The sequence below is a fragment of the Bombus huntii genome, chromosome 1 (assembly GCF_024542735.1).
Source record: "Bombus huntii isolate Logan2020A chromosome 1, iyBomHunt1.1, whole genome shotgun sequence".
NCBI lineage: Eukaryota > Metazoa > Arthropoda > Insecta > Hymenoptera > Apidae > Bombus > Bombus huntii.
Window position 1 is genome coordinate 4,576,037 of NC_066238.1, and position 27,125 is coordinate 4,603,161.

General features: G+C 31.6%; 2 protein-coding genes and 1 long non-coding RNA gene across 5 annotated transcripts in view; 1 reads left to right on the forward strand and 2 right to left on the reverse strand.

Moving 5' to 3' along the window:
- LOC126867992 (lysophosphatidylcholine acyltransferase) lies at positions 1–25,321 on the forward strand. Of its 2 annotated transcripts, none has more exons than XM_050623113.1 (11): positions 1–586; positions 12,976–13,121; positions 20,510–20,724; positions 22,335–22,447; positions 22,866–23,020; positions 23,149–23,286; positions 23,534–23,659; positions 23,742–23,889; positions 24,105–24,203; positions 24,280–24,424; positions 24,519–25,321. In XM_050623113.1, exons 1-11 carry the CDS (start codon positions 461–463, stop codon positions 24,602–24,604), a joined length of 1,497 nt encoding a protein of 498 aa, XP_050479070.1. In that variant the 5' UTR covers positions 1–460; the 3' UTR covers positions 24,605–25,321. The 2 variants fall into 2 exon arrangements, with proteins under 2 accessions (XP_050479070.1, XP_050479061.1); XM_050623104.1 differs by lacking the exon at positions 20,510–20,724 and adding an exon at positions 16,847–17,064 and having other exon boundaries at positions 15–586.
- On the reverse strand, positions 22,363–22,905 carry LOC126868026 (uncharacterized). Its single transcript, XR_007690510.1, has 2 exons — positions 22,761–22,905; positions 22,363–22,688 (listed from the first exon to the last, which is right to left on the reverse strand). It is a non-coding gene; the product is annotated as an uncharacterized LOC126868026 (long non-coding RNA).
- LOC126867886 (RAB11-binding protein RELCH homolog) overlaps positions 25,286–27,125 on the reverse strand; it is a 7,119-nt gene continuing 5,279 nt past the window's right edge. For both annotated transcript variants that reach the window (XM_050622946.1, XM_050622956.1), the window contains one exon: positions 25,286–27,110. In XM_050622946.1, coding sequence (XP_050478903.1) covers positions 26,963–27,110 — 148 coding nt within the window. In that variant the 3' untranslated portion in view covers positions 25,286–26,962. The remainder of the gene's footprint in view (positions 27,111–27,125) is intronic.

Below are 27,125 nucleotides of genomic sequence, written 5' to 3' on the forward strand. Positions count from 1 at the left end.
TCGACTAGGCGGCAAGATGCGCACGCATCCGACAGTATCCCCCATGCATTCGGTGGGGTTCGGTAATAGTCGGAGAGCATTTGGCCGGTTCGTTCCGTCGAGTCGACCGCGAGCACAGTAGATCGTCGACCGACAACCCCTTCGCGTACGATCATGTCTCGCCACGGCTGATTAAGAGCTCCCTTCTTTTTTCTTCGTCATTTTTTTTTTACCTGTCTGTCTCGGCTCGTACCTCATTACAAACAGTGTAAAGAAGCTCAATCATATCGCCGGAAAGTTTCGCACCTACCGATACATATCGACGTTTCGCGGCTTGCAGTGTGTGACACGTCAGGCTACTAAGCCGCGTTTATTGTCTTGCTATCCCTCCGTATATATCTTTCTTCGATCCTCTGTCTCCTTCCTATCCTCTGCCTCTCTCTCTCTCTTTTTCTGTTCGTGACCACTCGGAAAAAAGAATATGGATGAGGCGAATGGAAAAATGCGGAGCAAGCACGAGGACGTGGATACTGCGTCCCTCAGCGCTGACATCCTGAACCCCTTTGTGCACCGTCTCGAGCTCGACACAACCTACGACAAGCTCAAGGTCAGTAGTTCTTTGAATCTTCCTGCACGCGAAAATGCTCCATGGAATCGATGTTCATGCATTGGACCCGAATATTTCAGGGGGTTGTCAAGGGCGGGGCGGGGAATTTTATGATCGTTCCAACAACGTTTACGTCCGCCACTTTTCGGCTACCACTCTATACTTTCTACGTTACACATGCCGGTCTGTGTATAGATGAACTTGGTAGACGGCTACCATCTGGTTCGTAAAAATAGAACGAATTTTTTCTGAAGCGACGTAACTCTACGTCACGGATACATCATCAAATGTTCGATCTCAAGTGTTTTTCTTATTCGGGAGCCATCGTGTCGCGAATAGTTACGTAAAGTTCGAATCGTTGTTGCGACGTAATGATCGGTTTCCGATTAGGGGCGAAATTTGACGATTGAATCACCTGGTTACGCATGGACCGCGTAACGTTACTCGTTGTGTTAACGAAAATGTATTCTCATGATATTTTAACATCGTTAATGAGCCATCATCGAATGTAGGTATTAAACATCCGATTTTTGAACATTTTCGACAGAAATGCTCGTATTTCGTATTAATCGTAAGTTCTCATAAACTCCTTTTATACATATATAGTATTATCTGTTGTGTTATAAACCTTATCTGAATTAAAGTCGATCTTTTAAAGATCTTGTTTTGGACTTGGAAATATATATAGATAAAATGTATAGATGATTTTGATTAATTTAATGTAGATGAATTATTGACATTAAATGAAGAAATCAGAATTTTAATTGACTGAATATAAATAATAACATACATGATTTGCTTTAGAAAAAGTAAATGTCATAAAAGATAAGATTCAAAGATATTGTTTCCTTTTATGATAACGAAGACTAACTGCAAAAACTGTTTAAAGTTTTTCGCATTTACGTGCACACAGTTTTGACACCTTGACATTATCGAGTTATCGACATTTTCTAGCTGTTCTTGTCATTTGAAGTGATACAACTTCGCTATGGATGTGATCGAATTTTTCAACCTCAAATACACTACGATTCATGTAAATCAGCTTACGAGCTATTGAACTTCCCTCACCACAAATATTTTAGCTAAGCAAAAGTAGATTAAAACGTGAATTCCTCGTAAAATCTATATCAAGAAATTGTGAAAAATACCTGTGAATTTTATATGAACGTATTGTACGATTCGTCAAACGTTAATGACAAATCAATGATTTCATCGATCGTTTATACGATCGCTCGATATACATTTACTGTAACAATGAAATGTTTCTTCATTGACACACATTGATAAATATTACAAAATACCATCTTTTTCAACTGTTGCATTTTAATATCATAATCCGTAATAACAAAAACCATTGAGCGATTTCACTTTGCCGAAAGGAAATTAATTTTTCGGCAGATTTTTATTGAGAAAAATCGAACAATGAATTAAAATAGAATTTAATGTAAAGATTATTGCTCTTCTTATTTTTTCCGCTACCGTTTCGTAACTTGATCTACCTTCTTAATACAATTTTTGGTAATAGAAAGGCTGATTGGAAAAGTAATACAAATACATCTTTTCAACTATGTAAGTGTATTAAATGAGATAAAATTTGTAGTTACGTAGGAAAGAAACGATACAAATATTTCTCATGACGATAGTAACACTCATTTCATCAACGTTTAAATATTTTTAAACATACAAAACTTTTTCTATGAAAATATAGCTTGAAGATTTTATTACTGACGTACCATTTTTTCCATTGAGTTACACGTATAATGATTGAAGATCATAACTAAATTCAATTAAATTAATCAAAACCTATTTAAAAAAACCGAAGAGCAATTTAATCCTAAGCAATCCGTTATCAATGAAATGCTTACAATTCCTTCCAGGTGTTGCATTCTGTTTTAAGAGTAAAAATCTTTTTTGAATACCAAAAGTAAATCGTAGATATTCTTCTACGAATTAATTATGTTTATAGGAACATAATTAAAAATATCGAACATAAATAGAAAATTATTTCATCTAATAAATATTATAAGTAAACCGCGAATTTTTATGATTTCATGGGAAATTTAAGAGTGCAAAAATGAATATGATGCGCATAATATCCAAAAATGTATCTATAAATTATCTAAAGTGGAATACCTATTATAATTAATATTCAGCCAATAATACAGATACTGTTTAACTTTGATTTCTTTAATTGTGGTCATAAATATAATTGTTACGAATACTATAGATATTATATAAATATATTTTTCCATACTATCTGTACTCTTGAATTTCTATGTATAAAAATATGTAAATGTATAAAAACCAGCTATTTAATCGAAAGATTTTATGGCTTCCGGCCACAAATTCTCAAAAATTCGTCTGACGTGGTAATTAGCACGCATGTTCACTATCTTACAGCGACCCGTGCAGGCGCATAACTTAAACGCACCATGAGATACACTTTTTTGAATAGAAGAGGCTCAGAAAGCGTGCTGCATCGCATTTGATGCGGGCATCACTGCCTCTACATTGTAGACCGTATATATCACGCAATCGTCAGAGATGAAACAAGTTAAAAGATCGCGTTCTCTTTATTCCACGACTCTTTTAGTTTCGTTTCTTATTCGCTTTTTAAACCTGTCGAGCATCCGGATTTCACTACGTGTTTAAAAACCGTTTTGTACCACGTACAAAGTCTGCATTTGAAATTTTTCTCTTTTACTGTCTTTTCCTTTTATGTGAAATAGATGACCGGATAATAATAAAATTAATCGTTTTAAAAAGTTGCTCTATCGTTGGTCTATCGTAGTAGTGAAAAATACTTTGTAAAAAAACGGAGAAACAGATGAAGATACGGATAAGTTACAGATAGGTTGAATTTGGATTCTAATTGACAGATGATCTTCTTACTCGACGACTATAGCATAGACAAAGTGCACTGATTAGACAAGTAAGTTTATTTATAAATAGAATCCTATCATATGATGAAATGACGAACATTCATTTCTTAAAGATATTATTAGTAGAGCTATACTTTGTCTATAGCCATAACGTTAATATTAGGCACATAAGTTAAAATTGTGTTAACATTAAATATGACGCTATATTATAGGCACACGTTAATCTGTTCATGCCAATTAAAATAATAATTAATACTATGTTTCCACATATCTTTTCAAGATCAAACATTATGTATTTTCACATTTCATGACAAACAACAGAGCTGACATCACATAAATTATTTAAAAAATGTCTCTTATCGTGTCATAAAGGATAAAGCATTTTTTTTTATTTATCATTATAACCCTTATCTTTTGGCTTAACATTGATCATAAAATTTATATGATATTTATCTATAAAATAATTTTCATTAATAATTCTTAATAATATTGACGTCTTTTAACGTTATCCCTTTGCTAGGACAACAAAAAAACTATATTAATAACAAGCACTAATACAAAAATATCATTAATATATGCCATTTAAATCTACGATAGGTAATATTAGTATAAAAATGAGGGAACATCGTAAAAAGGAAATTGAAGTACATGTAGGTCAACCAAAATTATAATTAACGATATATTCCTTTATATCTTTCCGCTATAGTATAAAATGTATACATTTCCACATTTTATAAATTACTGTGCCAAATTATGAGTTTTCTTAAATTCAGTGTGAAATACAATTTTCTATAATTTATGGGTAAACCATTACCAAAGAAAGATTTATCAAATTAGTCACATTGCTACGCGTATTATCTGTATATTATCTTATATACTTAGGAGTATAAGAAACGCATGATGCAGATACATATTGTAACAATTTTAACGGCATCATTCGATCTTATCCACTAGGGTAGGTACCGTTAAATTTGATGCGTACATTAAGCGAAATTGCATCGCGCAGATGGTTCGATGAATAACCACATATATCGTGACAGAAGCATTTCGTTGCTTTGTCATAATCTAATAAGAAAAGAGGTGCGACGATGAACATATGGTTAAAAAGAAAAATTCTCTGGTAGCTAGATATAGAAAAGAAGATCCGATAATAAGTACATATATCATAGGCGATAAATAGTATATACCAGATACATTGTTATTTTACATATATAATATTGTAGGTGTAAGTTGTTTGATTTCTTATTTTTGTTAATTTATATTCACAAACATAAAACATATTATAGAATTTTGCAAAAAATAAAGCTTCCACTTGCCATTCCTATTGCAACACTTCTTCTCTAAAATTTGTTCCTTTCTTTAAGTGATAAATTAGGATGTAATATTTTTAACGTAATATCATCGTTCTTGACACCATTTTAATTCTCGCACAAATGACGGCTGTGCACACGAATCGAACTTTCTCCGTTTGAACTGGACATACCGGAACCAGCGTAGATAGAAATAACGTAGTATTACAAAGGAATTATAATAAAAGTTATTTTTCTTTAATAGTGCGAATTTCAATAAGTTGTGTTCCCGTACAAGAGGCTTTTCGTTGGCCTTTGTGCGTTTATTGCAGAGATATTATGCAACAGGAACTCGATAGTATGAAAAGATATTGCCATAGAATATTGCAAAGAGATTCTATAGTTGACACAACGTTGGTCATTTCAAATTACAAGAAAAAGGCATTTGTATTCATAACAAGAAAAAAGTGTATTTCTCAAAAATTGTTCTTTGCATCGTATAGATAAGATGTATTTGTTTCACATTTATTTGTATTTCTAAATGTCAAAGATAAATTAAAGATGTTATTTTCTTTAAAATAATTTGATATTACAACGCGTGCAAAGATTTTATAATAAAATTAACAATTTATGTGAAGTGATAACAAAGGCTGATTTCGATTAATCATGTAATGTAAGAAATAAGAAATGTGAAGGTTGAAATTCAGTTAAAATAGACGATAAAATTTACTTTTTAATAATAATATTTAAATAATATATGATACGATATAATAATCTCTTAATTACGATCAGTTACAAGTTGCTGTATTATTTTTAGTTGCAAAATAGGAAAGATATTTTTAATATTTACTAACATTTTACCACATCGTGTATATGTTATAAATATAAAGAAGACACAACTATTTAGAGCCTGTAAAATGGTATCCTATTATAGTAAACAGAAAATATTCAGGTAACGCATATGTAATTGATATTGAATTCCGAAGCCTCTAAATATCCTTTCAGTCGGGAAGAAAATCTCTTTAACTACGACAAGAAAATCTGACGATGGTATACTCTATCGGATTCACGATATGCTTCCGGTATTTACCGGTTGTAACTTTTTTCCATATAAATTGGCACAATAAGTATATATCGAGATGCAACAAATTATCAAATTTCATGTAATTAAAACAAGTATCTAATAAATTAATTCACCTTCGATAACAATTTAAATTATATAAAATATATGTTGATTTTAATTTTTAACTTTTATTTGTAAATTTTTAGATTATTAAAAATTTACAAGTAAAAATATATGTGTATTAATAGTCTACAACAGAATCATTACAATGTATACTTTGTGAATTTTTTCACCTAGTTAAGTACAGAATAAACTAGATTTCACATTAAACGAGGCTAAAAATTGTTAAAAATAAATACTAAATAAGAAGTACGAAGATAATTTATACAGAAAAAAACGAATAAAAATATTACCGGTGACTTTTCAACGCAATTTCATCGTTGCGTTTCACGTTTTACTTTCACGTCGTTTAATCTTTCTTAAGGTAAAAGATATGAAAAGACTTCAGTAAAATGAAAGGATATTCTATCTTATCATCGATAAATATCGTGTTTGGCAAATTTTGATCGGTTGCACAAAAACACGCCAAATACTGACGTGAAGAAAATGAGCGATGTAAAACGGCTGGAAAAACAATTCTCGTCAATTTTTGCTGGTAGAAGAGCAAGTCTTTCGCCTGCGCGAAATGTGGGTCACAAGTACGTAGAGAACTTACTCCGTGGAACGTATTCTTTACAGCAAAAAAGAGAGACAGAAAAACAGTCCTAGAATTTTCTCCCCTTTTTTTATAAAAATTATACCGGGGAAAAATTATACTTGACGGTAATAATCGAACCAGCGAATTATGCATGTAATCTTTACATTTCCGGTTATTTAGAAAAGAAAAAACACAAAAATGTAGTATTAACACCTATAAATGAGTATTGAAATATTTCTGTGCAAATGTAGTTATAGTATTTAATTATCTAAGAGTTTAATACGTCATGCCGAGAAATATCGTCATTGCTAATAGAATACAGGAAGTTTAATAAAAAAGCGTTAGGTAATCCTAATATTATTTTAATCGCAATTAAATGACTCTCGTGAGGTTTATTTAAAAATTCATCATATTTTTGATCACATGACACGTGACATTTAAATATACGCATATCTATATGTACACCGTATATATACGTAGAACTATGTACATAGTTTCTTCTGATTCAATAACGCCGAATGTAAAAATAACATAACTGAAAGGTACGAGGGAAATCATTATAGAGTTGGTAAAAATTGTCTATAGCATATATACATATTTCTATCAAATGTTTTGGAAATATCTTATCGGTTGCGCAAAAATATTAGTCGCTCTCATAAAGTTCTCATGTTTTATGATATGTTTCACGTATGTACATACAGATTCGGCACATACGGCATGAAAAGCTCCTTGTCGATACACGTTTGAAAATTCTCACATTTAAATCACTTGTTTTCCTCGTCTTCGTCGTCCTGAAGAGCCTTGACACAATTTCTGACCGTCAACCCAAATAGCTATGAGTTCATTAATTCACAACGTAATGTTATACACGGTAGATTAAATTCGTGCTTCGTGCTTCGTTCACGTGTTTTCCGTCTCATTACAGCATATACAACACGTATCATTGACGATGTTCAATGAACAACCTTCTAGATTTCGTACAAATACCTTGCACGACATTGAGAAGTTCATTGAAAGTTTCTGAACGAAGTCTTACGTAGATGCCGCTCATTCTTTTCGAATACTAATTGTTAATTTAGCAAAGACCTCATTCGATCAATTACGTCTTTGACTGTACTTAATATTTGACCATGAATACACTTATAAAATCATGGTTCTCGCAGCCTCATCCAATGTTCGTTTTCAGGCAAAGTATTTTTGTTTGAAAATTATAAGAACATTATAAGAAATGTACCCTAAGAATTTGTTCTCGTTATATTTATGGAAAATGCAGGTCAAAATGGAAAGGTTTTAGCAAATTTTTACTGTAATAAAATTATAGTAAATGAAATTCTAGTAAAATAAAATATATGTATGAACATTATTTATTAACCGCACGTCTTATTTTTACAAACATCGTCTGCATACTAAGTCGTTTAAGTCCACGCAATTCTTTTTTAGGTTTTTGTCGTTTGAAAAATCCAAAAAGATTTTTGAATATTCTCCCAAGTATCCAGAATATCATCCAATAGTTTTTATTACTACATTTTACCTTAATCTTTTTAAGCAACGCAAAATTCAAACAAGAATTTCGAAAAAATGAAAAATTATAAAAAAATTTATGATTAATTACCGAATAACATTTGGATCTTTGGATTCGTACACTACCAGGTATGACCTGGTATAAGAAAACGATGGCATGACAGCCTCGGCTTAGAAAAGTATAATTATTTTAATAATCGAAAATGGTCAAAATTTTTCACCATGCGTCGTCGGAAACATTATCGTAAGTCGAAAAAATACCGATCTAATAATTAAGTAACCATTTTTAAAGCATATAAGCATTTAAAAACCAACCAAAAGTCGCGAAAAAGCAAAACTTTCAAACTTTTGAAAACATTAATGCGGTCTTCAATTTAAGTCATCCATGATCAACATGACAATACTAGACTAAACTTTATTTTAGAAATAGGACGAGGTCTCGGTTCTTTGCAACCTTCGAGCAACTACAAAAACAAAAACAGTTTATCTCAAAGACGAGCAAGTATGCAAACGATAGATTTATTTAAAAAATTACTCTAAATATTTTTCATCCATTTAGATATATTTATAAAATTCTTTTGTCATCGCATTGTTGATCTATCGAACATTTCAATGTCTTTCAACACCTATAATAGTAGTACCTAATTAAAGAGATAAAAATCAGTATTCTTATTTCCTTATTTTCTCTCAAGATCTAGGTTAAGATTTTCCATCATTTAGAGATAGGTATCTCGTGAAAATTTTAAGAGAAGAAACTATACGATCAAAGGTGCACATAAGTGGCGAATTTCACTATCAGCGTCTTCTATGGAACTTAGTAACATGTCTAATAATTGGTTGTAAGGTAGTCACAAGCAAATAAATATTTTCTAATGATAAAACGACAAGATTTAATGCATGGTTTGTATTTATAATTGCACAGTCTGCAATATCACTAAAAGTTTATTATTTACTTTCTCTCATAAACGTAACTTTACGGAAATTGTTTTCGTGAACAGAAGACAAAAAGCAAAATGCAAAAACGATAGTTTCGAGTCGGCTGAAAGCGAATAGACTAATGATCTTTGCCTCGTAAACATTCACCGATCTTTCTCTTTGAAAAGTTTTTAAGCGAGAAGGGGAACGAGAAATCGAACATAACCGACGAAACTGTCAGATCAATTTTCACCGTCACATTTTCAGTTTTTCGATTGATCTACTAGTCTGTATAATATTCGAGAGTAATATGCAACGCGAACAAAGAAGAGCAGAATATAAAAGGTGCAGTTATAGGCCACTTGCAAGTGACCTAAATACAATCATTTTGAAAATGCTGATTTCGTAGAATAGTTATTCGACGAAATCCACGATTTAGATTTCGAAATTTTCATAGATAATTTTAATATACACGCGTAATTTATTTCTCAGACATTAAGTTTGTAAGAAGTTAAGAAACGTACATGTTCTTACATTGATAGTTTACGATAAATGATCATGTCAAAGTATATTAAAATTCGTGTTACTTAAAGTTATACATTACTATTACACATTATTATTTCGTCATACAAAAAAGAATACTGTAAAATGTTTTTTTTTTAATTCATAATTTCATTAAATTTATTTCACTAAATACGAGATCGTAGAGAGTATAAACAATATCAGTTTCTCGAGGTAGTTATGATCAAGGTAGTTCTTTGTAATAATAAGACGAATCCACATTTTTCCATAATCTGACGTATATAGAGCAGAAATATTTCTAGTGGGAAGACAAGAGATTAAATGTGCAGATTTCTGAGGAAGATAGAGTGTTAAAAAAGTTATTTGGATATAGCCTTGGTGTTCAAAGTCACAGATGAATGATACATACATTATGTATGAATAGATGAGAAATTAAACAAGAAGCCGGGGGCATTGAACACCGATTCACTATTGTATGCCTACATATAGTAATCTCATGATTTCATACTTCAAAATCCAAAGGTTTCTAAATTCAGTGTGCGTCCTACTTAGAATATATTTTCATAGAGGCTATTGCATACCTGTCTTGCTAAAAATGTACATGAAACAATTTTTTAAGGTCAAAAATGGTCATGGGAACATGCTTTAGAACAACAAATTGCTAAAACACTAATTTAAACATGCAATCAATAACTTTATTATCCCACTTTTATTAATAACTTCAGCTTTATATCGAGTACTTTTTTTATACGATAGAAATAAAAGTTTAATTAAAAATTGTAATTTCCTCCTCCCCCTTCCTCTCTCTTCTTCAAGATATCGAATTGCAAAAAATATGGACAAGATAAAGACACTGTCCATTTAATCGACTACATTGTATTCAAACATTTATCGCGTCTAGTATTACCAGTCGCATAGCAACAATTTGGCCAATTAAAGTCTGCACTTAATTACCGCCAACGTCATAAAGAAAAAGTGAAACTTGAAATACAATTTAAATTACTCAGGCCTTTTGTATTCGTTAAAAGTCAACTTACAAAGAGGAATATCTGCTAAAGGAATTGTAAAAAAATAATCTATGCATAATCTTTTTTCTTGTTTTGAAATAGAACGTGAAAAGGAATTTCATTTGTTAGGAAGCTCAAAGTGTCGAAAGGATTACTCGGTCGTAACCTCGATCTTGAAAGTTTCTTGTGTGCGTGTTATGTAAATATATGTGCGTCTCTCTGTAATACATAGACGAAATGAAGTTAACAGGTGAGATGGAGCCTAACGGAACGACTGAACGGTACTCTTTCTCCTTTTTTACTCTTCGCTCTCCCTTCCGTCTTTCTACGCCTTTACGTTCCTCTCTTTATCGGCCGAACCAAACAGCATCCTAAATCATCTACAGTACCGTAGCCTTGGCCCACTCTGAAGGAAGAAGTAGTTCTTCTCGTCGAGAAAGAAAAGTTCACTCGGTTAATTCAAAATTTATTTGTTCGTTAGATATCGATTAATTGGCCATCCATTTTGCACATGAACCTTCTTTGGAGCAAATTTCACGTGTAAAAATGTTAAAACGAAATTGTAGATACAGGGCGTCGTACGAAAAAGTTATCGAAATTCTTAGATTATTAAATCGTCGAACAACCTTGCAAAAAGCGTGAGCTCGATTAACTTAAAAAAAGAAAAGATGTTTATCGTATATTTATTTGTCAATAATGTATGTTTACAAAAAATAAAATTATCTATTTACGAGAAGAAGCATCTTCTCTTGGAAAGAAATTTGGAAACGTTAAAAAATGCAGGAAGTTCTGAAAATACTACAACGAAATAAATGAGACCCAATGATAATCTGACGTGATGATAATTGGTGTGAAGTAAAAGTCTGCAAATAGATGGAAAGGAGGTTAAAAAAATGTTATATAAGTAATCAGCACAAAAGGTCGTCGTCCTTTTCATCGCTCCTTGTCATCGAAGGTAGGCGATCAAAGTTTATCGATTATCACGCAAAACGAGCTCTATCGAATATTTGTGGCGTTACTCATTGTCCGCTGATGAATGTACAAAATGTGCTGATCTAGGTTTTGTTAGCCTTATCAGCGAAATACTTGTCCATCCTCCAATTTAAGTCACCGTCAACTACAACTGAAAATGGCGTAAAGCACTACCTTCAGGTAATCGCCAAATAAAGAACCCCGAACCTTTCCTTTTTGACCTGCTCTAACATTTTCTTCCTCGAGACACGATTTGGCAAATGACCTGCCGCTTTCTGACCTGGGTTCGCTCGCTTCGACGTCGAATTTTGCTCGAAAAATTTTGGAATATTTTATGTTACGTGAGTTTGTCGCAAATTAAAACTATCGACCAGTTTTGACGTTTTGAAATACACATAAACTGGAGTAGTATATTACACACCAGTTCGTAATTATTAGGATATTTAAAAAAATTTAAGTAAACTGGAACGTACCATTAGGAAATTGTTAAAATATTTGAGAATTATTATTTTCCTTGGAAATCTCGTTAATTTATTACAATAAAATTATTGTTTTCTAGTCCATATCTGTCGTGTCTTTCGATAGCCATTTTCATTAATTTTGTACATTCGTATTATTATTGTATTTGATGTAATTCAATTCTATATATGCTACGAACAATCTTATAATACAGATTCAGATTTTCAATGGACATTTTCTTCCTAATTCATATGAAATTTTTTCAGTAAGATTTACGTTATCATCTTCAACGCGTAATTATTATAACTTACTATGTTGTTGAGCCTTTGAAAGGTAGTTTTAATAAATTTTTGCTTATATATATTGGATCGCAGTCATACATGTATTTTAATGCATTAAAATCATACTTTATGTAGTTTATCTGGAAAATCGCAAAATAATGCAATTCAAATTTTCAGACAAATCATATCCAAAACTCAACTGAAATACGAATATCTGAAACTTATTTGAAAATTATATAATCATTAATGTATTATAAAAATAGAGTGACACACTGTACAATCTATTTAGAAAAACATAATATAAAGCTACATGAATATCAAAACAAAAAATTATCCAAATCCTAACCGAACTCTACATTTTACCAAACTGAAAAGAGTTTATCTTTACAGTTATTCTGTCTTACAGTCTTAAAGTTTCATATGTTTTATTCGATTTAAGAGAACACAGGGTAATATAACACGAATATCAAAACCATATATTTAAATATATTTAAATCTCAACCAATCGCAAACAACTAAAACTCTAATTTTATCAAGTTGTGAACAATTTATTGTTAATTTATCAACGATACACCTGTCGTAAAATTAACCAACAACGTATAAACAGGTGCTAGACTACAAAGAGTCGAACGGTGCAACGATAAACAGGTAGTGAGCATAAAATCGACGCTTTGACGTACAATCCTTCTCCGAGGGTTGTAGAACTTGACGGTTTTTTCGTCTCTCGACCGCTGTAATACGTTGAAAGTGGTTGTTGAAGCGGAAATGCTTCATGTTTCAGACGGCATTCCTGACGGTAGCACTACTACCATTCAGACTGGCTGCAATTACGGCTCTGGTGATCATGGCCTGGCTCCTGGCTTGTTTAGGTCTTCTTGGATTGTCCGAAGAAGATCTACGTCGCGCACCTCTGACAGGGTGGAGACGGTAAGATACATCAACTTACCGTTACGTTTTTCTTCCTTGCATATATGCATATATATCATCTACGCATCATCTCATTCTCTGATGTTCAGTTTGTAGTCACAACTATCCGCGAGCATCGAGCATTTTATTTAACTTTTGCTTCATTTTCATTTAATGACCATATTCGTTTATTCTATTCTTATGCATGTAAAATGATGAGTTTCCGCTTGCTTCCATTACATTGTGTGCTTGTATATGTTAATTTATTTGATGATGTTAAATATATTCGCGCTTTTAGTCTTCAGAGTTTGTACCGATTATATGTCTATGATAACATTGCATTTGAAAATCACTGAAGAAAATTGAGTAATTTTTATTTTTTTTTTTAATTTACTATGTCAATCGAGTTCGTGTTATCAAGATCGTTTCTTTTTTCCTTGAACACTTTAAAGATATTGACTATCACAATGTTAATTATGCTAATCGTAATAATGATTACTGTTATATAACTTCCACCTTTCTTCGTAAAATTTTATGGATTTATCGTGGGTTTTTAGGAGGCTTATACTTTTGAGCCAGAGTTTCTTTCTTCAAATATGTTGCATGAAAATACTACCTTCCAACTACCGAAAGATACTAAAATTATGCAATTAATAAAAATGAACTTATTATGTTTCTCCATGCGTTCTTCATTCGTTGTCAGTCTTAGCTTTCATTTACTTCATACTCGCACAGCAAATTATATTTAGGCCGAAACGTTAGTATCATGCCGTCAGACAAAAAATACGCATATTCACTATTTATTTATATGTAGCACGAGCTTTAAGAATTATCCGATCAGACGTTATTTTTAGATAAATTTTAATTTGATGAGACGTAACGATACGGAGTCACAAAGACAAAATTAGAATTTATGACAAACGGATGCAGTTTATAAGGAAAAATAATACGTAAATTAATTTAGATCACTATAAAGATGAGCAATGTGCAATCGAGATGACGTGGGTCATATCAAACGTTTAATAAATCCGCAAGTTCCTCTAGAAATTACACAAAGTTTCTAAATCTCAAACTAAGATCATTTTCAACAGAAAATTTCATTTTCAATTCTTTTCTTTTATTCTTTATCTAACGCTTTTTCATGTAGTTTTTATCCTAATATTATAATTTATATTTTCCTGGACCAAATAGAAAGAAATACTGAGGCAATGAATGTCTGTTAAAATTTTCATGATTAAAGAGAGAGATAAGCATATGGTTCCTAGCGAAGGCGTATTATCGTCCAGACGAAATGATGAGGATAAATTGCGGAAATCCCTTGAAGAATTTTATTTCATGGTCATACACTTGAAATGATTGAAGATGTCCAGTGGGGAGAGAGCGTGAATGACCGCGGCGAAGAAACGAGCGAGGATACGATAAAAAGAATAAGTAACGGGAGAAAGTATGCGTCGGATAAGTAGTTCACGTCCGTTTCGGTATGAGCTTCGAATCGAAGTAATTCACAATACGCTTGCTTGAGATGTTTTCGTCGATCGTGTGTCATCATTTCGATTGTTCGATTGTTGCGACATTTAATCGTAGCAAGTAACGTTGCACTTCGCTTTGCTCACAATTCGAACGATACTTCGAACGAGTTTCGCGTGGGAATGTACAATAGATTTTTGAAAATAATTCGAGAAGTTTCATTCAGATAAATGGTACTGCTATATTATTATATTGCGATTAGAAATTTGTATTATTGATTATACTATCATTTTTATAGTAAAAATGAGAGCATTAGTTATTATTTTTTTTGATAAAATTTAAAGAATGTAGAATACGATTTAATGGAAAATTATACCCACGATTATTTATTGTAATTATAGGTTTCGTTATTTTTTATTAAAATTTTAAATAATTAAATTTTCGTAACATGGTAATGATATTTGGAATTTAGTTCAATGAAAAGGAAGCGATACTTACGTTTATATTGATAATATTTTAGTTTTTTATGTTATAATTCTATCATTTCTAATTAATGACGAGGCTATAACATGAAAATTTGTTTCATTTTACTATGGTAATCATTTAGGTGCATTTATTTGGGTGTGCATAATTGTTTGGATTTCCATAGCAGAAAGTGTGTCAAACTGAATTGCAACTTTCATTAACACTTTCACACGTGGACATTGTTTAGAATAATAAAATCCTCCGTAAGAATACATGAAAAGGAAAAATATTATCGACAAATATTTGTTCACACGCAAATGTAATCGCATTTTGCATAAAACAATGATTATCCTAGCTGCTATTCTACTTTGCACGCCAAATATTAGATACATACCTGGCATTTATTATTAACTGGAAATGCAAACCTCCATGCACGATGTAGAAGTAGAATATTGATTTTATGTTTTATACGTTTTTAGGTGTAGCATACCATGTAGGTTATTAATCCTATGAAATACATATTTGTAAATATCAATCCTCCAGAGATAATTAATCATCCGGGCATTACTTTTCTAATTAAATAATAGACATTTAAAGGAATGTGAATAGCTCGTACTAAAAATATGTTCAAACGAAAAAAAGATCTATTTCCTTCCGAACTTGTAATTTGTATTATTAATTGCTTTTTACGAACGATTAAAATCTAAATTCTCAGAATCTTTTAAATATATTTGAAGTCTATGATAAAAAGAGAAATTCAGTTATAAAGTAGATTGATAAAATAATTTCATCGGATATTTGAAATAAAGATCGAGTAAACATTTTTCTGTAAGCTTGACTCGTAGTCGGTGAAGCCAAAGTACACGCGATGATTTTCTTTATTCATGTAATAATCAATATAAACGATACCTTAGATCTAACATACATCGCCGGTGCCTAGTTCCTGATAAAGAATTTAGTAACAAAGTATAGACTTGAGATTCGATGTAATCTTTAGGAAAGTGGTTCAATTGTCCTCTACATATTGTAGGAGAAATCTCAACTGGTCATAAAACGTATATACAATAAATATTCTAAAACTTTGTTCAATTTTTGTTTCGCAATAAACATTTTTGTTTCGCAAATGCACTTGTTATCTTTCGTAGATGCTAACGAATGTGTATTTTGTTTATCATAGTAAGTCTTTCTTTTAAGGAAAATTATTATATCCTTATTTTCTTATCGCAAAAATTTTCAAAATAATTTGGAGAAAGGCCATGCATGTCTTGTAATATCAATATATCGAGTAGTTAAAATGCTTTGCATGTTACAATAAGTGCGAAAATATATTACGTGTACAAAATGAATTCATTTTGCCATTTACTGGAATATCTTCCTCCAATCAACCGAATAACGATTTTAATCGAAACAATATGCATAACCTCATTTCTACATCAGTTTAACTATTGGCTATAAATAATTTCATAAAAACTTTATTTTAATCAGCACAGTAGAATCTCGGTTACCAAAAGGAAAATAATAAATTTATACATGCATATCATGCAGTTTCTTCGCTAGAGCTACAAAAATCTTTAATCCACGACTATTCTACATTACTAAATTTCATTTGATAGAAAAGAAAAAAAAAAAGATATAAATAGAGGACGTTGTCGAATAATGCATGTTGTAAACGAAATTCTACTGAATTTTACGATCGTTCTGAATATCGCAAATTGGGAAATATAGATTGCACGATGTAGCAACTAGTAGAATTATATATACCAAATAATATTATTTAAATATATTTACTACAAACAAAAAAATGGAAAAAACAGAGATATGAGAATTATAATCTGCTGGATGATACGAGCATTGTTCATCTGCGGGGGATTTCATCACCTGAAGGTCAAAGGTCGTAAAGCGGAAACAAAGGATGCCCCCGTGTTAGCCCTAGCTCCGCATTCAAGCTTCTTCGATGCACTTCCGGTTGTTTACCTCGGCGGACCGAGCATCGTCGCCAAGGCAGAGATCGGACGCATTCCTTTTTTCGGAAGTAGGTCTCCTACTTTTTGCTCTGTCAAGCCACCAGAGTCGTTGTTCCATCTCGTGGTATTTCTTTAGCACTGTCAAAATTTACATTTCGCATCTAAAACAATGAAATAAGCTAAAGAACTATTGTTTTATAATTTTACAGTTCATTTACGAATTTGTTGCATTTTTTGCTTTTTTTTTTTTTACTTGACAACTAAATGTTAAGAACTGTGATAGGTATTAGAGATTAATAATAACGAGAATCCTTCAACACGATAATTTACCAAGCATATAATGACATTAGTGAATCGACATAAGTTACAGGTTATAGATTTCTGTCTTTCTTGGAAATTTATAATTTTGCATTAAATCAACCGATTGGCAATTTGTAAAATTTAGATGTGCAACTTCGTTTGTTTGATATTCCAGCCTGTTGCTGTTATGTTAATAACTTGTGACTTGTAAAATTTCATTAATAATAGCCTGGACATAAGGGGTCATAGCTTTCTATTTCCTTTCTTGAAAGACGCAACAATGATACTGTGCGAAACAGATTGGAGAATTTTCAAAATACAATTTTAAATAAAAGAAGAAAGTACGTCATTTGCTTGGCTCATTTTAAGAAACATGAAATGGTGGAACACGACTTTTATGCGTCTTATAATACGTATGCAAATCTACAGATCCTCTACCTTATTCTTATAAGTTGAATACTTGAATACGAACATATCCTTTCGTACTCGCTATTTTATATCGATACTTGGCAAAGAAATATGTTGAACTAGAAGCTCGTAAATTGAAAAGTTTCATTAGTATTCAAGAGTTCTTGCAGTTTGTATCCGACGACCAAAGAATTTAGCTCAAAGTTAAAAAATAAAGGTTCTAAAAAAAAAAAAACGAATTTTTAAATAGCAATTCGTAAAAATTTCGTTTGATTCAGTTTTCAATCATATCGTTAAAAAGATTTTACTTGCCTACATGTATTGAAAATTATACAGGATCATACTGCTCTTCAAATTTTTGGAAATGCGTAATGTTAATCATAGTAGACATATCAATTGCTAAACTATATATTTATATACACATGCACAGTTGTGAAAACAGAAAAAAGCAGAGTTATCTAAATTAGGTTAACAGAGAAATGTACATATATATGTGGTGAATGGGAACATCTACATCGTCACTAACAAGCTATGGAATAATGGGCATACCTATGCTATTAACTGATACTATTTAACGTTCTAGAACACAGTTGGAACACATTATTTTCCATTGCGAGGTTCAAAGTGTTACACTTTTAATGCTTGACGCTACCAGCCGCTTCGTATATTTATTCATTCCTTTATTCTCTAATTATTCTATTTTTTAACTTTTCCTTTCTTTCTGTCTATACTTTAACACTGGAATTAATCAAATCGGCAAATTAAAACGACAAATTTCAGATTCTTCAATTTATTAATAATTTGACAATTATTCAGAACATGCAGATATTTTTGACGAAAGTCTTAATCCTCGTTCAATAACTTATAAACGTTATATTGTTATTTTTGTAGTAACACGGTAACTAGTACTTATCGTTCGAAACATTATTTTGGACACCAATTACAAATCAGTGATTCTAGTGTTAGAGTAATCTCAAAACTGGATGTACCTAATCGTTGCGTATAAAACAACATAAAAGTTCATTCTTCTCTTTTTAACCCTTTCGGGAATTCTTTTGGAATCTTTGAAAAAATTATTTTTTTTTTTTATTAACCCTCCAATGTACGAGTGAAAAGTAAATTCCAAGAAAGTCGAATGGAAAGAAATGAGAAAAAAATGGCACGACCTAATCGGCCACGACGCAACACGTGCACTGGATGGTTAATGATTAGGGCAATACTGAACAATTATAAGGAATACACGATGCATTAACTACAAACTTCAAAGATAACTACATTTATTGTCTCATTAATCAACAACTTATCAAAGTACAATGTTACGTATTTTCGCAACATAGAGGCCGAAAGGGTTAATTGCTTGGGAAAAAAGGAAAAAGTTTTCCGAAGTATATTTTCCTAGGTGTAATAATATAACAAATGAAAATTGTCGGTACTCGTAGAGTAACGAACTCACGGCTGCGTAAACTTTCTCGTTGCAGTGTCACGTGGCTCTCGGAGCCGTAAAGTTTCACTGTTGTGCAAATAAACCTGATCGTGGAATTTTCTGCTATAATAGGTCACTACAGCTCTACCTATTTGAGATAAAAAGTGCTTGATATATTTTCAGCTCTGTCTACTTTGATGCAATGAGCTATAAGAACCGTGTACCATCGAAAAATGCGATATGATCGCAAAGTTTATATTAGCCAAAAAAGAAAACTTTTGTTTATGCTAAAATTATCGCCAGCTAACTTTCAATTTACGTTTATCGTTAGTTCTTGTCGTGGGTAACTTTACGCTGGTACAATATTCAAGACGTTAATTGGCGCTAATTATATATTTGCACCGATGAAACTGTAAATCACTTCCGTAGAATATGCAACTGAGAGTTCGAGCGAACGAGCACGCGACAATTTTGGATATACATATATACATATACGCAATGAATTTCTGCATGCTTTCGAGCCCATTAATATAACGAGACGATGATTTTCAACGTCGCTAATGCTGCTCGAGATTTCCACAGTTACCTTGTCTTAGAAAGTCGATTCGAAGAAAAGAGCAGAGTAACGTGGCCCACAGAAACTTCGAGCAACGTTACATGTAAAAATCCAGGCCGCGAAATTCTAAAAAGCTGCATTGTCTTTTTCGATCTTTTGGCTATCGACTCTTCGTTATTTGGCTAATAAACTGCAAAAATTGTTAAGATATTAAATTTTGTACGATACGATCTATCAACACCTCCAGAATGCTTCTGTAATAAAACCGTTTGAAACCGGGGTTTCACACCAAAAAGGATTATCTTAAATATTCATAAATTTATTTATATAGTATCCTTCTTTTCTCTTGCGTTTTTATCGGCGAAAACGGGGAAAAAGAAACAATGTTCGCCTTATCAATATCAATATCACCGTAGCGCCAATGAAATACAAATAGTCAAATCAAGATCAACGAATCTCATACTAAATTCTAAATTTTTTGTCACCAACGAAATTCCTTTGTATAAAAATACGTTGCATGAAAAAAAAAAAACAAAAACGAACAAAAAGAGAAAGATATGAAATTATCACTTTTCGAGTGAGCTCTTCGATAATCTCTTAAACAATCCACTCCGTTCAAACGTTCGATTGATAAGCGATCAATGACAAATATTCAGCTTGTATTAAAATTTGGAAAAATAAGAAATAAACGTTGAGCTCGTTAAGAGCGTTTAACGTCCAAACGATGTGTTCTCGAGGCTGAAATCTCGAGACGAAATAAATAGAACGCAAGAAATCGCGTTAATGTAATTGGGATTCGTTAACCATGCTCGATTGAAACCTGCAGCAAAATAGTGCCCTGGCTGTGTTTTATGGGCCGGCTGACATACCAAGCAGGAGGAATGAGAATCATTGTGCGTGGAAGACAGGCGACGAGGGCGGAAGCGCCGATTTTAGTGGTTGCACCCCATTCGACCTTCATGGACGGAGGGATCGTCTACATAACCGGGTTCCCTTCGATCATCGTAAGACGAGAATCAGGATTGAACCCATTTATCGGAAGTATGTGCAAATTATTGAAACGATTTCACGCTCGCTTTCCACGATTAACCCTCTCCGTTAACGGTAGACTAACCGTGGTTGTCGCAACACTTCCGTAATTGCGGTTGTTCGATAGATCGGTGGTTTTAACGAAAACAGTTGAACTAACCGTTTGTAGGATGAAACATAAAACTTGTAACGCACAAACTATTAGAGGTTTTTCTGCGTAAATTCGATTTGATCTAGACGATGATAGGGGTTACGTTAGAGCGTTAAAGAGAAAAGTTAGAGACTTGGATGCTTCGTGATACTTAATTCATTGAGAAAAGTAGAAATATTTGATTATGTTATTGAAAGAAAGATGAAATTAATTCTTTTACGAGAGGGAAATTTAATTTTTTATGTGTAAATAATTTACGTTTGTTGAAAATGGGTTAAAAATTAATTAAAGAAATAATAAGGAAATATTACATATTAATTTAAAAAACTTAAAAAAGGAAGAAGTATCGTATCATGATAAAAGATTGTCGTTAATATAACGGAGATATAAGATTACAGTAATAATACGTTTACCTGCAATTCGAAGACAACGTTCGTAGACGTGAAATTTCTATTCATTTGAAGTTTTCTTTCACCTCGTGGTGTACACATTTCCCATTCATTGTTCTAACTTAACTACGTTAACTAACGTTGTTGTGGTGCAAATTTAGCTCATTAAGTATTTCTACAAGACTGTATAAAATTATATTTTACACCGAAGCTATTAATATTAGAACCCACATCGATTAAAACGCTCTTTATTCCTTTTTCTCAAAGTTTTCTTCTTTTTTCAATACACCGCATAGTTTTGATATTTTACAGTTTTTCGATTGTTTTCATCATGAAAATTGATTTATGTATTACTGTCAACTATATCGACAGTCTCGTTTACTTATAAATAGAATCGATACGAATACTTATGTTTTGAGTTTTCGGTTCCTGTATTTCGTCTCATTATCTTGTAAAAGAATACGACTCACACTTGAAAACCTCTATTAGTTTAATTGGAAAATCATGAAGTCTTCGAACTTTGATCAAAAGGATGCCCAACCATTTCAATAAGAAATATTTTACCGATACCTAGTAGTAATAAAAGTAGTAGTAGTAATAAAAAGACATAATAGTATAATGATTTGATAACATAAACGTTAAAACTTTTCAACTGTTTTATCGATAGCTTTAATGAAAGTTTTAACGCCTATTGTATGCAAATATCACTGGTAATTTAATGGTTACTTGTACAAATAACGCTTCAAGTGTATCTTTTATCAATTGGAAGAAATTTCCAAAAAAGATAAATTTAATAATAATTTCTTTATGGATTGTCCCATTCGCCACTATATTATCTAGAAATGAAATTTTTTTTTTTAATAAAAAGAAAAAAATTCAGGTTCAAAACATAGCACAGAAAATATGATAAAAAGTAAAAAGTATTATAAAATACGCAGTTTTTATTCACTCTTCTTTCTACATAAATAAAATTTATAGAAAGTAGGTTTCTCTACAGCATATGAATTGCATAACAAATATTGATTTAGGAGTACTACGTTTCCGTTTGTTACATTATGCACTTTTTTATGATGTACTCACAGAGCTTATCAACTATACACAACCGGTCTATGTTTGGAGAGAAGATCCGAATTCACGGCAAAATACTATCAAGGAAATTATCGAAAGAGCTACTTCAAAAGAGGATTGGCCACAGGTAGCCCTCATAAAAATAGTACCTTTATTAAAAATAAGCTTATGAACTCGCTGCAGTCGCTTATTTTCTAAAAATTACTCTTGATATTATGATCCGCATAAATTTTTCAAGTACAGTAGCGTAACGTATAATTTTTAAATTAAACGTATATTTTTTTAATAATTTTATATATAATTTTTAGGTATAATTTTTTTTTAAAATTACATAGCGCTCTAAATCGAATTGCAAGGTAATCGTTCATCTGCAACAAAAATTAAAATTAGCATCGGCATTAGTGTTATTATTTGTTAATTAGAAACATCTTAAGAAATACCTCGCTTGAAAATGTGTACAATCTTTTGAATCTCGCGCAATAAAGTCTCATCTTCGATCCCTTATTAGAAAATATTTAAATCAAATTAACAATTTTCTTCTACAGGTGATGATATTCCCGGAAGGTACTTGTACAAATCGATCGTGCCTTATTACTTTCAAATCAGGTGCATTTTACCCTGGTGTTCCTGTTCAGCCAGTCTGCATCAGATATCCTAACAAATTGGACACCGTAACATGGACGTGGGAAGGTCCTGGGGCGTAAGCGTCTTATTCTAAATGTCTTTTTGTAATTAAGATTACTAAATTGAATATTTTAGAAATTAAACGGAAAGATCTCCTGACATTCTGTTTATCAAAATGTTAAATTACAAAAATTTTAATTTCAGATTAAAGCTACTGTGGCTTACATTGACACAACTGAATAGCAGTTGTGAAATAGAGTTCCTCCCTGTTTACAAACCAAGCGAAGCGGAGAAAACAGATCCCAAGCTTTATGCAAATAACGTGCGACGTCTTATGGCGGAGTGAGTACATTTCGTTACTCCAAACAAGTGTTTCTCAATTCTGAAAAGTCATTTAACTTTGTCCGTGTTTGACTTAAGTCGAATGTTCATAAGTTACTAACATGTTCAACGATAAACTCTAATAGGAAAATTAATCTAAAATCTATAAATAATCTAATGAATTCAAACTTAATAGAAAAAGAAATGAAAATGAAATCTGTATTTTTTAAAGTACATTGTTAAAAATGGAATTTTATTTATTTTTTAGGGCATTACAGATTCCCGTGTCAGATTATACGTATGACGATTGCCGAATTATTAGCAAAGCTCATCAGCTAAACATACCACGAGCATCCATCATAGTGGAAGCCCATAAACTTCGTAACAAACTCGGGTATGTCGTTGAAACCAAATACATGTGTGTAGAAAAATACAAATATATATCATATAATTAATCTTGCAATATATTTCCACAGTTTGGTATCGGCCAAAACGGAAGAGGAGTTAGTTCAGAAGAAAACAGAGAGATTTAACGAAGAAGTTAATTTGCACGAATTTGCGCAAATCCTCAGAATAGATGAAAAAGAGCCTGTTACTCAGCAACTATTTCGGATACACGATAGGGTCTGTATCACTTGTCATATTCTCTCTTAATTAAATTTTGTATACGATTGTTAAAATAGCTATGCTCCGTTTGTAATTCTCCAAACATTCTTTATAAACGTTTCTCATTGTGTATCATATATAGGTACATAGTTCATTGTGTAATTCTAATATAACCAATATTTCACTTTTTGTTATACACAACACATCACTTACTCATCCTATAACTATTCCAGCATGGAAATGGTAAAATAGATTTGGAAGAATATTTATTCACGGTGTTAGCTACAACAACCGCAAACTCGGAGCTAGACAAAATCGAAACAGCGTTCGAAGTAAGTACCAATAAGAAATAATCTTCTAAATTATTTATCTGCTACATATACGTATTATTTACGTCATAATCAACAGGTATGTGGTACCAAGTCATTATCTTGTATCAATAAAATGGAATTAAGGAAGGCTTTAAAACTCTCATTAAGTACGCCAACGGAAGAATCTGATAAAATTTTTCAGAATGCAAAGATCGATTTTGCTGACACAACAGTAAATTTTGGTATGTTTTACTTAAACCAAGCTGCTATATTAAGATAGAAAGTTATCTTGACTTTATAACAGTAATTACTTTGTTCTCTATTATGTTTGAATAGAATTCGTACTAGCAGCATTATCAGCAAGAGCAGAATACTGTCATATATTCGCTGGTAACCCCGAGACGAGGAAAAAAACTATTTGAGAGTATTTCATCAACTCGTTCCATGCTCATCGAAGATACAGAACACACCGTGTCTGTGGCAGGCCGCTTCTCAATCAGGCATGCTCCAGCCCTGTATAAATTTGTTCAATTCTTGCTGATATTACTACCCTCTCAACGAATAGATAGCCATTTTTATTTAGTATTATTATCGTTGACGAAGCAAGAAGTGTCGTCTTCGTGAGAATTAAACAAGCGACGTACGGAACGAGAAGATTATATACCGATCACTAAAAAGTCGCGTTAAACGAGTCTGGCGTTTGTATAGCACGAATTTTCTTCCTTTTTTCTTTTTCTTTTCCTTAAATCCTAGAAGAAGAACTTATCTCGTACGAATGAAGTCAATTTTCGAAAGGAACGTTAAAATCCAGAGTAAAAAAGAAAGTAAGGAAGGAAAATGATACGTATTTATTATTTAACTCGTGATGATGACTTAACATTGTAATGATTTTTTATTTTACTGCGATTTAATTTATGAAAATTTAAACTTTTGTATCGTACCATTTTTCCAATACAAGAATTCATATTGCAAAAAACACGTAGTTATAGAAATATGAAAAAGAGGGAGACAACGGTTGACTTTTTTTTAATTTATTGCGCAGTTCATACGCATACGATAGTTGTGATATAGTTTTTTTGTTTCGTTCGAATAACAAGGCATAATAAAAGAGAACTACTATGTATTTTCATTCACAGATATACACTTATCGTTGTTATTCACGTAGAGCTTACTGAAAAGCTTTCTTCCCTTTTATTAAAATGTCACGTTAAAATTCAAAGTCATGTACATAAATAGTATTACACCGAAGGTTTCTTAGACGTAAGCAAGTTCCCCAAATCTAACCCGTGTAAAAATTACGAATCACGGCGGGAAAATTGTCCATGCAAAGTAAAATTAGATTTAGAACTATTATCTAGATTGCTCAGGGTATCGATTAATTCGGACGCTATTGAATGTTTCGCGCGTTATATCGTAATAAAACGTACGTGGCCAACAATTGGCGAGTCATCGATTCATACAAACATAACCAGAGTTTCTAATATGTCTAAGAAAACCGAATATGTTTAGGACAATGCATTTAGAATAAATATACTATAAAATTTATTCTTTGCACGGTAATGATATATGCTACAGTATTTAATATTTAATAAACGTAAATACATATGCATGTATACGGATGTATATATGTACATATATGTATGTAAAATAACGATAATACATTGATCGTGAGATACGAAGTAAATTATTGATCATTGTATATACACATATATATACATATATACGTATACATGGATTATATACATGTAATGTGTATCAACATATATGTATATACGGGAAATTTAATTGTATATATATATAGATACAATAAAATATTCTTACAAGATATGATCTATTTTAAATAAATTTGATTAATTTTTTTCTTTCTTTCGTTTACAGTGAAGAAGATAATATTACCCGATTTATATTTATGTAACCGATTTAAGTACAAATATACATACATATGTTCTAATTGTAATAGATCTATAATATCACACAAAATGCTTAAACGTGATAAGAATAAAGACTATTTTGCTTTATAATATCAAACAGTAATACAAAATGAAATTGTCTCTTCCGACATTCAACGCTTAATGATCACAACCGATTTCTTGCACAGTTAATTTACCTATAATTATTTTTTTTATATAATTTAAGATATAGCAAATACTCTTAAAACTTTACTTTTAAATTCGTAGTCGTGTTATGGCAGAACATATTTGAAAATTTTTTTAGTAGGAGCACGATAACGTTATACGATTCATAAATTATCGGCGTTAGTAAGTGGTGAGATTCATTTTAATAAATAAACTATAATGTCACAAAATATAAAATAACAAACTATAACAACATTCTACTTATTACGATGCCTTGAAAAAAATGACGATATAAAACATTGCAACTATTTTAGTATTTAACGTTATACTTAGTTGTGCAGTTAAAAAACAAAATTAATATACTATTGACTTTTCTTCTATCTCCAAACATTTAGATTTTGTAATTTACGTGATTTAAAATTACATTTTAAAAGGCACACACATCATTACAGCAATATTGAATAATAATTGTCTTCGAACTTATATGTATTCCGATTATAATGAGTAATACTTACATAATATTATATCCTGATTGGTGTAAATGTTGTGCATCGCTTGTACCGTTAATCGTATAATACATATGCATGCGGTAAGTACAACAGAAATTATGAATAAATAAAATTTGAAAACAATGAAAAGGGGATATAGAATTTTGAAATGATAAAAAGTAATATTTGTGTATAAACATGAATACAAAAAAAGATCTTACTTCTTTCGAAAGATACTTGACATACTTGGTGAACTAGTCTTTTGTTGAAATATTTTGCTCACTCTTTGTCTCATGTCTTCTACACCTTGTCCTACATTTACTGTAGCCATTGATAATGAGAGGCCAGAACTCATTGATAAGGACCTGAGAAAACGACAA

Excerpts from the sequence above, each read along its gene's own strand:
- LOC126867992 (XM_050623104.1), top strand. The coding sequence starts at position 461 with ATGGATGAGGCGAATGGAAAAATGCGGAGCAAGCACGAGGACGTGGAT. Across the intron at positions 587-12,975 it reads CAACCTACGACAAGCTCAAG|ACGGCATTCCTGACGGTAGC; the intron begins GTCAGTAGTTCT and ends TTCATGTTTCAG. Across the intron at positions 24,425-24,518 it reads TGACACAACAGTAAATTTTG|AATTCGTACTAGCAGCATTA; the intron begins GTATGTTTTACT and ends ATGTTTGAATAG.